The 14703-nt window shown below is 50.4% G+C and overlaps 1 protein-coding gene across 1 annotated transcript in view; it reads left to right on the top strand.

Moving 5' to 3' along the window:
• The window catches only part of LOC116798682 (src kinase-associated phosphoprotein 1-like), a 146042-nt gene that overhangs the window by 104974 nt on the left and 26365 nt on the right, over window positions 1–14703 (top strand). Inside the window, exons 3-7 of the mRNA XM_032711261.1 lie at window positions 6380–6460; window positions 7166–7249; window positions 8024–8148; window positions 9732–9795; window positions 10175–10345. Coding sequence (XP_032567152.1) covers window positions 6380–6460; window positions 7166–7249; window positions 8024–8148; window positions 9732–9795; window positions 10175–10345 — 525 coding nt within the window. The remainder of the gene's footprint in view (window positions 1–6379; window positions 6461–7165; window positions 7250–8023; window positions 8149–9731; window positions 9796–10174; window positions 10346–14703) is intronic.

The following is a 14703-nucleotide window of genomic DNA, read 5'->3' as shown; positions in this document are numbered from 1 at the left end:
GGAAGGGAATGGATTTAAATGGGAAGAGAGCAGGTTTAGGTTGGATATTGGGAGGAAGTCCCTCCCTGTGGAAGGTCCTTGTGCCCTCACTGTGGGAAGGGAATGGATTTAAACAGGAAGAGAGTGGGTTTAGGTTGGATATTGGGAGGAAATCCCTCCCTGTGGAAGGTCCTCGTGCCCTCGCCGTGGGAAGGGAATGGATTTAAATGGGAAGAGAGAGGGTTTAGGTTGGATACTGGGAGGAAATCCCTCCCTGTGGAAGGTCCTTGTGCCCTTGGCATGGGAAGGGAATGGATTTAAATGGGAAGAGAGCGGGTTTAGGTTGGATATTGGGAGAACATCCCTCCCTGTGGAAGGTCCTCGTGCCCTCGCCGTGGGAAGGGGATGGATGAGGCCTCGGGAGCGTCGCCATTCCCTGGAAAATGAGCCAGTGCCGTTGACAAGGAATGGTGAGCGTGGAGCACACACATGAGCGCTCCGGGCAGCAGCAGCAGCAGGAGGAGGAGGAGGAGGATGTTGGGGACAGCGAAGGACGGGCGGGTTATAGCTGCTGGTGGGAGTTAATGGGAATAAATTCCTCACTCGTGCTGCACTAACTGGAATGTTTTCAGCCCGGGATGATTTAGGTTTTCCCTTTTCACACCGTAAATCACCGTCGGCCCGGGAGCAGAGCAGGTCGAGTGTCTGACACGGGGTTGTGTTTGGGGGGAGAGAAATAACAGGGGAGTGAGTGACATGGGTTGGATAGTTATATATTTATATAGTTATATATCTATATATTTATATATTTATATATTTATATATCTATATATCTATATATTTATATATTTATATATTTATATATCTATATATTTATATATTTATATATTTAATTTTTTTTAATTTTTGTCTATTTATTTCTTTATTTTTTATATTTATATATTTAGATATTTCTTTATATATTTATATATTTTCATATTTAGCTATTTTTATATTTAGATATGTTCTTTTATATTTGTATATTTATTTTATATTTATATTTTTTATATTTTTATATTTTTATATTTTTATATATTTATATATTATTTTATATTTACATATTTATATATTTTATTTATATCTATATGCTTATTTTATATTTAGATATTTCTTTATATATTTATATATTTATTTAATATTTACCCATTTCCTTTTATATTTATATAGTTATTTTATATTTATATATTTATTTTATATATTTATATATTTATGTATTTTATTTATATATTTATATATTTTATTTATATTTATATGTTTATTTTATATTTAGGTCTTTCCTCACATATTTAGATTTTTCTTTATAGATTTCTATATTTATTTTATATTTAGATCTTTCCTTACATATTTAGATTTCCTCTTATATATTTATATATTTATTTTATATTTATATACTTCTTTCTATATTTATATATTCGTATATTTGCCTACTTATTTTATATTTATCTATTTCTACATTTATTACCTTACCCTGCTTTTTTTTTAAGACGATTTTAAAACCAATCCCCTCCTCTGGAGCCCGTGGGTGTGTGGACAACCATCCAGCCCCATCTGAGCAGGGAATTTCGAGATGCAGCTCCGAAGCACCAGTTGCCATAGCAACTCCCCAAATCCACTTCGGTGCTGAAGAGTTGGGTTTTTTTTTCTTTTTTTTTGGTTTGTATTTTTTTTTCCCCTATTTTCCCCTCCCTCTCTGCTGAGTGGGAGCCCTTGGCTAATGAGCTGTGCAAATAGATATTGAGATTTAGTGGGGTTTATTTTGCAATTATGGACTTAGTGATTTGGAAGGGAACTTTTTTTGGGGGGCCAAAGGCTCTTCCTCCTCTTGGAATTTTTTTCTTTTTCTTTTTTTTTTTTTTTTTTTTGTGTGTGTGTGTGTGTTTTTGGTTTGGTTTGGGGGTTTTTTGGGGGTTTTTTTTATGGTTCTTGGGGGGGGTTTTTTGCCTTTGCCAAAGCTGGTTTGACTTCAAACTTGCTGTTAAATTTTCCAGACGGAACTAAAACAAATGTCAACAACAACTGGAGGTTTTCCACCCCTCCAAGGGCTAAATCCCAACCCAACCCACACCCAGCTTTTTGCCATTGGGTGTCTCTTGTCTTGTTGCTTATCAACCACAAATCCCACGGGTTTTCCTCTGGAAATCCTCTGGATCCCACACTAATTCAGGGCCCAGCAAAGATCCTTCCTTGTTTATTTGTGTTCAGGTCATTGTGGTCATTGGGGTGATGCTGTTAATTAGGAACTGCTCCAGCCCAGGTGAGAATTGTGGTTTTCTGGAGCAAATTCCATGGATTTGGGGTTGGCTCCTGACTGGCAGCACCTGGGACTGGTTAATCTTGGTCTCTGCTTTATCTGGGACTGGTTAATCTTGGTCTCTGCTTTATCTGGGACTGGTTAATCTTGGTCTCTGCTCAGGCTGGGACTGGTTAATCTTGGTCTCTGCTTTATCTGGGACTGGTTAATCTTGGTCTCTGCTCAACCTAGGACTGGTTAATCTTGGTCTCTGCTCAGCCTGGGACTGGTTAATCTTGGTCTCTGCTTTATCCAGGGACTGGTTAATCTTGGTCTCTGCTTTATCCAGGGACTGGTTAATCTTGGTCTCTGCCTTATCCTGGGACTGGTTAATCTTGGTCTCTGCTTTATCCAGGGACTGGTTAATCTTGGTCTCTGCTTTATCCAGGGACTGGTTAATCTTGGTCTCTGCCTTATCCTGGGACTGGTTAATCTTGGTCTCTGCTTATCCTGGGACTGGTTAATCTTGGTCTCTACTCAGCCTGGGACTGGTTAATCTTGGTCTCTGCTTTATCTAGGACTGGTTAATCTTGGTCTCTGCTTTATCTACGACTGGTTAATCTTGGTCTCTGCTCAGCCTGGGACTGGTTAATCCCAGTCCCAGCCCTCAATCCTGCTCTGCCCCGGCTGCTGCCAAGAGCATTTCCCAATTCCCTGCCTGTCCCCAGGGAAAGGGAAAGGGAAAGGAAAGGAAAGGAGAAAGGAGAAAGGAGAAAGGAGAAAGGAGAAAGAAAGGAGAAAGGAGAAAGGAAAGACTATCTGCTCCTCCATCTGTGAGTTTGGCTCCAGTTTTCTCCCATTCCTGCAATCCCACAGCTTTGGATGCTCTGCAGGATCCCAGCGTGGAGCCGTAATTCCCAGAGCAGCCCTTCTGGGGGAGGCTCCAGATGGAGCCATGTGGGTCATGGCTTGGGAAATTCATCCTCAGGGAAATTCTGGGGGATGAGCAGGTCCCTGGGGAGCCTGGGAGGCTGTGGGGGGGGGGAGATACTGGGAGCACTGGGAGGTGACTGGGGAAGGGAAGGGGGGTGACGTGGAGGGGCAGCACCTCCAGCACCATCCACCTGCTGGGAAAAGGGTGGGCTGGGGGGGATTCCAGGGTGGAAGGGAGCACTGGGACCATCCCAGTCCTGCCACAGTGCTGGGAATGACCAGAGAGGGACCTTGTGCCTGGGAAAATATGGAATTTACAGCCTTTTCTTTCTGGTTTTCTGACTGGTGAGTGGCCCTCGGTGGTTGGAACAGGTGACCAGGCCACAGGCCGGCTTTTCCAGCCCTTGGAGATGTGCTGAGCCGTGGTTTTCCTGCCAGATTTGTGTTCCCAGGGCAGGAACATCTGGGAGATGAAACCCTCTGCCCTCGGGAACCAGAGGGATCCCTGGGGCTGGGCTCCCACCTTCTCCTGTGATCCCACCTTCTCCTGTGATCCCACCTTCCCCTCTGTTCCCACCTCCCCCCGTGATCCCACCTCCCCCTGTGTTCCCACTTCCCTCTCCACATCCTCTGGGCATCCATTAGGATTTTAAAGAGATAGAACCCCCCCAGGACTGTGACTGCAGATGAATTGAGCTCTTTGCTGCAGGCAGGAGCCATCTGGGTTGTTTTAGGGCCAGGCTGGGGAGGTTTGGGGACACCCCCCTCATCACCCCAACCCCGTGTGCAGCCAGGCAGAGCCCCCAGTGCTGCATCCCCCACATCCCATGGATTTAACCCGGGCTCTGCATGGGCAGGGATGCAGGAGGGGATGGGCAGGGATGCAGGAGAGGGGCAGGACACAGGTTCCAGCTGCCACCTCCCTGTCACAGGCTGTCAGACTTCAAATTTCCAGAGCCCTGTGGAATCAAATCAGCCCCTGCAGCCCCTCCTTAATTGTGTCAGCTTGTCTGGAGTATTTGAGGGGAGGGGAGGCTCCTTCCCTCCTGATTTTCCTGCACAGGGGGACAGGTTTGGGCTCCTGGTGGTGCTTCAGAGGCCCCAGGGAGTTGCCAGCCCAGCAGATCCCGGGATCTGAGGCTGGACAGGGCTTGGAGTAGCCTGGGCTGGTGGAAGGTGTTGGAAACAGGTGGTATTCCAGGTCCTTTCCAACCCAAAGCATCCCGTGATTCCCTGATCCCACGATTCCATGAGCCAGAGCCACAAATAACCCCAAAGAGGGGCTGTGCTTCCATGGAAAATTGATCTCAAACAGGGCAAAGCAGAACCACTGGGAAGGCAGCAGCTCTCCCAGGGGTCCTGCTTCCAGCAAAACGATGGATGGAGAGAGGGAATGCGGGGCTGGGAGAGCTCCCCGTGGCTCCCATCCCATCCCTGCTGCTTCCCTGCTCCCCAGATCCCTCTTGGCAACGGCGGGAAGAGCAGGAAGCCCAGCCCTGGGATGGCCGGACCCATCCCAGCCCCGGGATGCTGAGCAGCGACCTCATCCCGCGCTCCGGCTTTTCCAGAGCCGCTTTTCCAGCGGGAGCGGGATGGGGCAGAGGGGAAGCCCCTGCTGGGAACGCGCTGCGAGGAAATGAAATTAAGGAAGCGAAGCAGCGCTCGCAGCTCCCTTTTTCCTCCCCATCTCCTCCTCCCCTCCCGGGTGATTCAGTCCGCGCTCCCGGCGCTGTTGGGATCCCTCCGTCCCCCCGCTGCGGGAAAGGTTCTAAACGGCCAAAGAAAAGTTCCGCTCAAGCGTTTTGGGGTTTTTTTTTTGTCTCCCCGGCTTCCCCGGCCCCGTTTTCCTAATTGTGAATGTCCCCGAAAATGACATTTTGGGATTTGCATCAGCAAAAGGGCTCGGGGCTGGGTTTGGGTTTTGGTTGGTTTTTGGTTCATTTTTAAGGAGACGATGTGGGGTTTTTTTATAGGGCAGATGCTCGGAGTGGCTGCAGGGGGTTTGTGCCAGGCAGGTGTGTTCACCTGGGCACGGAAGGGGGGTGCCAGGGAGGGGGGGGCACCTCGGGGGGTTCTGGCCCCTCCGGGGGCTGAGGCAGAGAGGGATTATAAAATCATAAAATATAAATTATAAAATTATTAAAAATTACGATATAATTATATATATTTATATTATATTATATATTTTATGTAATACATATAATGAATTATGTATAATATATACATATTTTATAATTTATATTTATTATATAAATACATTATATAATATATTATGTATATATATTATGTGTGTATAATATATATCATATACTATATATTAATTGTATATATAATATATACAATATATTATATATTAATAGTATAATATATAATATATATAATATACTATATATATAAATATTAGATTAATTATATAATATACAATATATAATATATAGAATTATATCATTATATATAATATAATATATTTCTATAATAAATATAAATTATAAAACTATAAAGTAAAATTATAAAATCGTTGGAAGGGACCTTAAAGGTCATCCAGTTCCAATTCCCTGCTGTGGCAATTCCCACTAGAGCAGCCCTTGGATAGAGCTTGGAGTAACCTGGGCTAGTGGAAAGTGGCCCTGGGGGGTTGGAAGTGGATGGTCTTCGAGGCTCCTTCCAGCCCAAAGCATCCACGATTCCAGGATTTTATGAACCAGGGCCACAAATAACCCCAAACAGGGGATCTGCTTCCATGAAAAATTGATCTCCAGTGGGACAAAGCACAAGTGGGAAAACAGCAGCTCCCCCAGGGGTCCTGACCCCGGGTTTGGGGGTGGGTTTTGCCCTCAGTGGGGTGAGTTTTGCCCTCAGTGGGGTGAGGAGCCCTGGTCCAGAGCAGCCCTGGGACAAGGGGATTGTGTTTTCCAGGTCCATCCACCTGAGCAGCTCCTCCTGGGAGCTCCCAGAGAGCCTTGGCTGGGGGGAGGAGGGCTGAGGATGGGGCTCTGCATCCCTGACAACCACGGTCCTGCCTTCCCTGAGCACCCCTGGGAGCCTTTTCCCTCCTGTGGGAATCTGGTGGGATCGTGGCAGAGCATTCTTTTCACCTCCAGGCCCCTGCTCTGGCTTCTCCTGCAGAGAAAGGAGCTGAGGGTATGTGGGAATGGGAATGGGGAATCCCAAGGTTTTCCTTTGCTTTGCTCCCTGCAGGGCTGGAGGAGAACCCACCAAAGCCTGTCCCAGAAACAGGGAACATCCTGAAGCAAGGATACCTGGAGAAGAGATCCCGAGGTAAGACCTGGAATCACAGGGTGAGGTTTGGGGGTGTCCTGTCAATAATTGCCAATAATTCGACTTTTCAGGGGAAGAAGAAGCAGGAAAACATGTTGGGTTTTTTTTTTCCCTGCAGATTTGTACAGGCCAAATGTGCAGATTTCCCTTCTCAGGGACGAGGAGGGGGCCTCGATTTTTTTTTTTTTCTCTTTTGCAGATCATCCAACTGCACAAAGATTAAACTCCCCCCAAAAAAATCGAATTAAGCAGCAGCCCAGCCCTCTGAGGCCAAATGTGCCCTTTTAACGAGCGATCCCTAATGAGGATAAAACCCCAGCAGTTGGGAGCATCACACCCATTAAGGGCTTGAGATAAGGCCCCTGAGTCAGCCTCGGGTTTATCTCCATTTTTACCAACTCCTGCGAAGGCCACAAATTATTTCCTCATCACTCCGATTTTATCCTGATTTATTTACTCTGTGACAAGGTGGGGGGAGGCAAGAACAGCCCCTTTTTTTTATCCCATCAGCTGAGCTTAGGACTTGGTGCTTGGTTTAGCTTCCTCCAGCTGCAGATTAAAACTTATTTTACTTATATATATATATCAGGGAGGTTTAACCCAAAGAGTGTTCCTGCCCTTTTAGCATCACATCCATGTGAAACACACGGTGAAAGGACAAAAATTACTGTTTCCCCCCTCTTTTGACGCCCTTTTCTTTGCCAGATCACAGCTTTTTTGGGGCAGAGTGGCACAAGAGGTGGTGTGTCCTCAACAGAAAGACCTTCTACTACTATGCCAACGAGAAAAGTAAGTGGTGAGAGAGACACACCCGCATTTGTTCCCAAAATATACAGGGAAAGGGATGAAAAAGAGAAGGGAAGAGCCTTTGCTGTGAAGGACTGGATAAAATCTGACCTGGGAAGGCCGGGATTAATCCCTTATCAGGGTTCTAGAAAGGCAGAGCTCAGCTTGATTTAATTTTTCCCCCCCTTGATGGGGATGAAATGAGAAAAAAGGGGACAAGGAACAGAGCTGGGGGGTGAATAAAAGGCTATTCCAAGTTTTCCATGAGCTCCAACCCCCGGTGCCTGTATTTAATCCTCTTGCTGGTGGGTATCAATATTTTGCTGTCATGCTCCATCAGGTCCATCCCGACAGGAGATGGATGGGCTTCCCAGGATTCCAGGGGCAGGAAAAGGCCCTACAACCCTCCCCCCCCCCATCCAGGGGTTCCAACCCGCAGCAGGGACGGGGTTAAACCCCGGGGGGGGTCTGAGGGTGAAGATGGGTCTTTGTCCTCCTCCCACGTCCTTTGTCTGAGGAGCTCCAGCACTTTTTGTTTTCCCAAACGAGCTTCCCAACTCCTCCCATCCCATCCCACCCCCGGGGTGTGAACTGCTGCCCGGGGGGTGAGGTCTGGTGGTTTTTGGGGTCGTTTGCTCGGGGTTTTGGGGGATGAGCAGTTTTCACCTTCCAAACGGTCTCCAGGGGACGGAGCGAAGGAACCCCGGGCTCCGTGGGTTTCGGTGGGGTGGAATTCTTGTGGAAACTCCCACATTTAGCCCGTTTTTCTGCTTCCAGGCAAGCAACCGAGAGGCACCTTCTCCATCGAGCACTACAGTGCCCGGCTGGTTTCCCACCTCCGCAAAGATTCCCGGAAAAAATGCTGTTTCGAGTTAACCTGCCCTGGCAAACGCACCTACGAGGTAGGAAACGGGGGGGGGGAAAACATGGAATTCTGGGCTGGGAATAAAAACCCATGGTCCTAGGTGTAGGGGTTGAGGTGCAGGCTGGCCCTGCAGGGTCGGGAGGGCTGGGAATGTCTGAATTCCTGGGGAAACCCCGATTTGTTTTGGCAGTGAGGGTGGCACAGGTTTTCCCAGAGAGGTGGTGGATTCCCAATCCCTGGGAACACCCGAGGTCAGGTTGGATGGGGCTCTGAGCAGCCTGGGCTGGCTGGGGGTGTCCCTCATTTCAGGGGTCGGTGGGTTAGGTGGCCTCCAAAGGTCACTTCCAACTCCAAAGAATTCCATAATTCTGCGGGAAACAGAGAAAAGGAAACTTGGGCTCAGTGGATTTCAGTGGGCTGAGATCATTTTATAGGAATGAAATCCTTGAGTGGGGCTGAAATCCTCTGTAGGGCTGAAATTCCATAAAACCAGCAGCACCTCGGGAGGGGCTTCTCCCCACCTGAGCAGGGACCTTCCCTGGGCACGGGGGGTGATCCTGGGCTCTCCCAAAGGATCAGGGAGAACAAGGGGTGGAACCAGTCGAGGATCGAGTTGGAAAAGCCCGGGTTTAACCAAGCCCTGCAGAGCCAGGATAAACATAAACCTGCAGTTTATTGAGCATCCAGGAGGGAGCCTAAAAATCCAATCCACAGAGTGGGAATGAGAGCCTGGATGGGCTTCAGGGAGATTTGGGATGCAGGGCCCTGGATCGGGGGGGGGGGGGGGGGGGCAGCAGAGCCCGTTCCGTGGGGAATCGTGGTTTCCATCTGAATTATTTTAACGAATTGAGCTTGACAGGCTTCCTCTGGGATGGGTCTGGCTTTGTCCTGCTGCTCCTTCCCTGCTTGGAACAGGGAGATAAAGCCCTGGAATGGCTTTTCCCGCTGTCCCAGGGTAGACAATGGCAGAGCCGGGATCGCCATTCCCTGTTTCCAAAGGACTCCTCCCAACCCCCCGGGGTGTGAACTCCTGCTGGGAGTGGGGGCTGAAGCCAAGGGATGAGGTTTGGTGGTTTCTGGGGTTGATATTTAGTTGGGTTTTTTGGGGGGATGAGCAGCTGTCACCTTCCAAATCTTCTGCAGAAGACAACAGAGAAAAGGAAACTCAGGCTCAGTGGATTTCAATGGGCTGAGATCATTTTATAGGGCTGAAATCCTTGTGTGGTGCTGAAATCCTGTATAGGGCTGAAAATCCTTTTATAGGGCTGAAATCATTTATAGAGCTGAAATTCTTTTATGGGGCTGAAATCCTTTATGGGAATGAAATCCTTTTATGGGGCTGAAATCCTTTATAGTGCTGAAATCCTTATGTAGGACTGAAATCTTTTTATGTGGCTGAAATCCTTTATAGGGCTGAAATTCTTTTATAGGGCTGAAATTCTTTTATGGGGCTGAAATCCTTTATAGGCCTGAAATCCTTGTGTGGGGCTGAAATCCTTTATAGGGCTGAAATCCTTTTGTGTGGCTGAAATAATTTATAGGGCTGAAACCCTTGTTCCAGCTGCAAATCCCATTGCTCTCCCTCCAACCCAGCCCAGTAACAGCTGCCCCTCTCTCCAGTTCACAGCCCCAAGCCCAGCAGAGGCTGAAGACTGGGTGGACCAGATCCAGTTCCTCCTGAAGGGTGAGTTTGGCCCCATCCAGCGGGTCCCATTTCTTTGGGAAGATCCCGGCAGCACCTTCCCACCCGGGAACACTTTGACACCAACAACACCTAGACGAAACTTCCAGCCCTGCCTTTGGAATAACCCTCTGGAAAGCAGGGAGGCTCCGTTCCTTGAGGCACACGTGGAATTTGGCTTTGTTCTCTTGGATTTCCCCGCTTTTCCTTTGTTTTTGGCCAATTCTCAGCTCGTTTACGCCTCTTTCGTTTGTCACCTCGGGTGCTCCCGGGGACAGTTCACACCTTGAGCGAGCGCAGGGGTTGGTGTGGGGGTTTCCCCTGGCTGAAAGTAGGGAATTTGCTGGTTTTCACCCCGGTTTTTTTGCTCTCCCCGCCCCAGACCTGAGCTCCCTGACTATCCCGTGCGAGGAGGAGGAGGAGGAGGAAGAAGAAGAGCTCTACAACGACGTGGAGAGCTCTGACTCCATGAACACCTCCCACAACACCACCCTGACCCAGGAGGAGCCCAACGTGGAGGTGGAAGGGGAGGACATCTACGAGGTCCTGCCAGGTGAGAACCCAAAATCCAAACCCTCCTTTTCCCCTTCTCCCCCTGACCCCAAATCCAAACCCTCCTTTTCCTCTTCTCCCCCTGACCCCAAATCCAAACCCTCCTTTTCCCCTTCTCCCCCTGACCCCAAATCCAAACCCTCCTTTTCCTCTTCTCCCCCTGACCCCAAATCCAAACCACCCCTTTCCTCTTCTCCCCCTGACCCCAAATCCAAACCACCCCTTTCCTCTTCTCCCCCTGACCCCAAATCCAAACCACCCCTTTCCTCTTCTCCCCCTGACCCCAAATCCAAACCACCCCTTTCCTCTTCTCCCCCTGAACGAGGGAGGAAACCTCGGCCCCGCCACACGCTGATGGGAATCAACATCTCATGGCCCCAAAAATCAAAGGTTTCACCCCATTTTTTTGCTCAGGCTGGACCCCAAGAACAAACCCTCCCTGTTCTGGGGGTGTTCTCATCAGTAAATTCGGGTGAAGCAGCTTTTAGAGGTTTTGCTCCCTTTCAACTCGAGTCAGATTGAGTTTGGTGAGAGTGGGATCTCTGGGCTGTGTTACCTGGAAAATCAGAGCTGAGCTGATGGAAATGCTCCCTCCTGGGCATGGCAGGCAGGGCTGTAACACAATTACTGCCCTGCCACCAGATGATAAAATAACTGCATTAAAGACAAGCTGGTGCCCTCTCACGAGGGCTGGACAGACCCCACAGGCTCAGAGGGTGACAGGCCTGCAACATTTCTGGCTCTGCCAACAGGAATCAGGGGGTGACACAGCCCAGGGCTCGGCCAGCAGGTCACCTGAGCCTGTTCTGCCTCTGCCCTGAGGGTGGGAACCCCACCCCTGAGAGCATCCAGCAGTGTCTGAATTCAGGGATGGGAAAAAAAAAGAGGTCCTTGTTTCTTCTTCCTCATTGCAGAACCTTCTGTCTGTGGTGGTTCTTAAAAAGCACCAGGAGGTTTTATTGTGCCTGAGACCTTCCCCTTGGAATTGCTGCCAAGGGGGAAGCAGTGGCTTGTGGCATCCAGTGCTGGGAGCAGAGCTGGAGCTCCAGGACACACCCTCGGCCTGTGTCCATCTTCCCTTCCTCTTCCCTTCCTCTTCCCTTCCTCTTCCCTTCCTCTTCCCTTCCTCTTCCCTTCCTCTTCCCTTCCTCTTCCCTTCCTCTTCCCTTCCTCTTCCCTTCCTCTTCCCTTCCTCTTCCCTTCCTCTTCCCTTCCTCTTCCCTTCCTCTTCCCTTCCTCACCTTCCCTTCTTCATCTTCCCTTCTTCACCTTCCCTTCCTCTCTTCTCATCCTCAGCTCTTTGATCCCCTCCTTCCCTCGGGAGCACCCTCAGCAGTCCCTGGGCTCAGCAGGAGCCTTGGGGTGCTCCCAGGATGGTGTTTGGGGGTGCTGATGGTCTGTCAGGGCTTCCAGCATTCCTGGCTTTCCAGCATTCCTGGCTGCCTTGGCTGAAGTTTTCCAGTGTTCCCGGCTTCCTTGGCTGAGGTTTTCCAGCATTCCTGGTTACCTTGGCCAGATTTTCCATCATTCCTGGCTGCCTTAGTTGAGGTTTTCTATCATTCCTGGCTGCCTTGGCCAGATTTTCCAGCATTCCTGGCTGCCTTGATTGAGGTTTTCCACCATTCCTGGCTTTCCATCATTCCTGGCTGCCTTGGCTGAGGTTTTCCATCATTCCTGGCTTCCTTGGCCAAGGATTTCCATCATTCCTGGCTTCTTTGGCTGAGGTTTTCCACCATTCCTGGCTGCCTTGGCCAAGGGTTTCCAGCATTCCTGGCTTTCCAGCATTCCTGGCTACCTTGACTGAGTGTTCCCAGCATTCTTGGCTTTCCAGCATTCCTGGCTGCCTTGGTTGAGGTTTTCCATCATTCCTGGCTGCCTTGGCTGAGGTTTTCCAGCATTCCTGGCTACCTTGGTTGAGGTTCCCAGCATTCCTGGCTTTCCAGCATTCCTGGTTTCCTTGGTTGAGGTTTTCCAGCATTCCTGGCTGCCTTGGCTGAGGTTTTCCAGCATTCCTGGCTGCCTTGGCCAAGGCTTTCCAATATTCCTGGTTTTCCATCATTCCTGGCTGCCTTGGCTGAGGTTTTCCAGCATTCCTGGTTCTCCAGCATTCCTGGCTGCCTTGCCACCCCTGTGACCCCGCAGTGAGCACAGGGAAAATCCCCATCCCAGCTGGAGCTTCTCCCTCCCTCGTGTCCCAAGTGAAAACTGAGAAAGAAAGAAAGAAGGAGAAGGGGGGGGGGAAGAGAAGAGGAGGGAGATGAAGAGATAATTTCCTCAGCAAGTCATCGTCGTTAATGAAGTTTTACAAAAACAGACACAACCAAGGAAAAATAAAATTTCACAGGTGATAAATTTTTCCAATTTCCCTGGCAGAATTCGATGGGATTGTTAAATTAAGAGTGAAGGTGTCTGTTAGGAAGCAACGAGCAGTGATGGGTAATTTTATAGAGTGGAAAATTGAATCAAATTGCTACATTAAAACACAGCTCCTCTGAGGATGTGCCCGGGCAGCTCCGGGATGTGAGATCCACAGTGTTGGGATGCAGGGCCTGAGGGATCCTGGCTGTGCCAGGGGGGCTCCAGACCCCAGAGTGGGTGCCCACGGGGTGTTAAAGGCGTTTTCCCACTGGTGGAGTGGCCAAGGTTGGGATGTTCCACACAGGGAGAGGCAGCACAGCCCCCTGGGCTGGGTTTTCCAGCATTTCCCTTTGATTCATCCCTGGGAAATCCAAATATTGGCTGGGATCACACGCTGGGGTCGTGGGAAGGCAGAGCAGCACTTCCAGACTTGACTCCAGGAAAGCACCTGGATGCAGCAGGGCTGGGGGGCAGGGTGGGGGATGGATCCCATTCCTGGATTTCACAGCTCAGAATCCACCAGGAATGTGCCTGGGAATGTGGGAGCGGGACAAGGGGTGGAACGGGCAGGGATGAACCTGGTGGTGCCATCCCAGGGTGTCTACACCCACCCTCTGGGAATCACCTGGGATTCCCTCCAAGCACCTTTGGGAAGAGGCACAGAGTGAGGGATCAGCAGGGAAGGAAAAGGAAACTGGGGCCCGAGGAATGAGAGCTCCTTGTCCAAGCCTTGGATGGGTGATGGACACAGGGAAGGGGGGGCCCTGCCTTGGATTCCTGGTGGAACACCCCCCATTCCATAAAATACGGGGAAGAATGGCCCAAGGTGGGAGAGGGAGGAAGAGCTGCTTGGGAAAATCTTCCCAATCCCTGCCTGGTTCCTGGGGAGTGAGGATGGTGGGACCCCCCCCAGCCTGAGCTCATCCCTGAGCTGTTCCAGCAACAGAGCCCATCCCGGGAGGGAGCTCCCAGAAAATAGGAAGGGAGCAGGGTGGATAAATCTCCCCAGGATCCCTGTGGCTCCCTTGGCTGCCCAGCTCCGTGTCCAGGCAGGAGCTGGCAGTGCCAGGATTCCCAGAGCTCTGCTCCCCTTGGAATGAGGGACACGGCGGCGCTTCCTCCGTGCCACGTGTGCGTTTTCCTACCGACGCTTCCCAAGGATCCCGTGTGTCCCAAGGATCCCGTGTGCGTGCCAGGAGGTGGGAGAAGGGCTCTGGGGAGAGGTTTCCCGAGGGCAGCCTGGCTCTGGGATGGAAGCAGTGCCGGCAGGATGCAGGCAGGGATGTGAGGATGTCCGGGGGGAAGCAGCAGCGGGGCGGGTGGTGCTGCCCCAGTTTTGGGGCTTTTCCTGGCACAGGAGCCTGGTTTCCGTGCCAAGATGGAATTTGGGGTTGTGCCACTGAGTTTAAAGGCTGAAGGAATCCGGGCAGAAGGATTTGGGACACGGGAATGATGCTGGGAGCCCAGGGCTGTCAGGGCTGTGCTTCCCTCCTCCTTTACAAATGCAAAGAGCAGGCAAGAGCCACTTTCAATAATTTATCTCAAAATCGATGCTAACGAGGTTCTGTCTGGTCGGGGGCCGAGTTTTACAATAAAGGCTGATTTATTTAGGAAAGATTTTTGGTGCCGCTTCCCGTCGGGAGGGGGAGCAGGCGCTGGGACCCTCCCGGCTCGGGATGTGATTTGCGAGGGGCGGCCGAGCCCTGACCTGGTTTGCATCGATCGGCTCCGGCCGGGAGGCGCTTCCCGGGAGCGCCGGGATCGTCCCCGGCCTCCGGGAGCGATTCCTGCCGGCTCTGCCCGCGGGGAACGGCAAAGCCGAGTCCCCTGGGGGGTGACAGGGGCTCCTCTGCCCCGGGCTCGGCCGTGCCAGGGCTGCCCCTCCCTCCCCGAGAGGAGAGGGGGAGCAATTTCCGTGGGCGTTGGCTTTTGGAAAACCTTGGGAATTGGGTTTATTTATGTTATTTTATATTATTTCTATAATTTTATATTAATCTTATA

Source organism: Chiroxiphia lanceolata, chromosome 26, assembly GCF_009829145.1.
Source record: "Chiroxiphia lanceolata isolate bChiLan1 chromosome 26, bChiLan1.pri, whole genome shotgun sequence".
NCBI lineage: Eukaryota > Metazoa > Chordata > Aves > Passeriformes > Pipridae > Chiroxiphia > Chiroxiphia lanceolata.
Note: the sequence above shows the minus strand (reverse complement) of the source record. Positions and strands in the feature narration are given on the sequence as shown.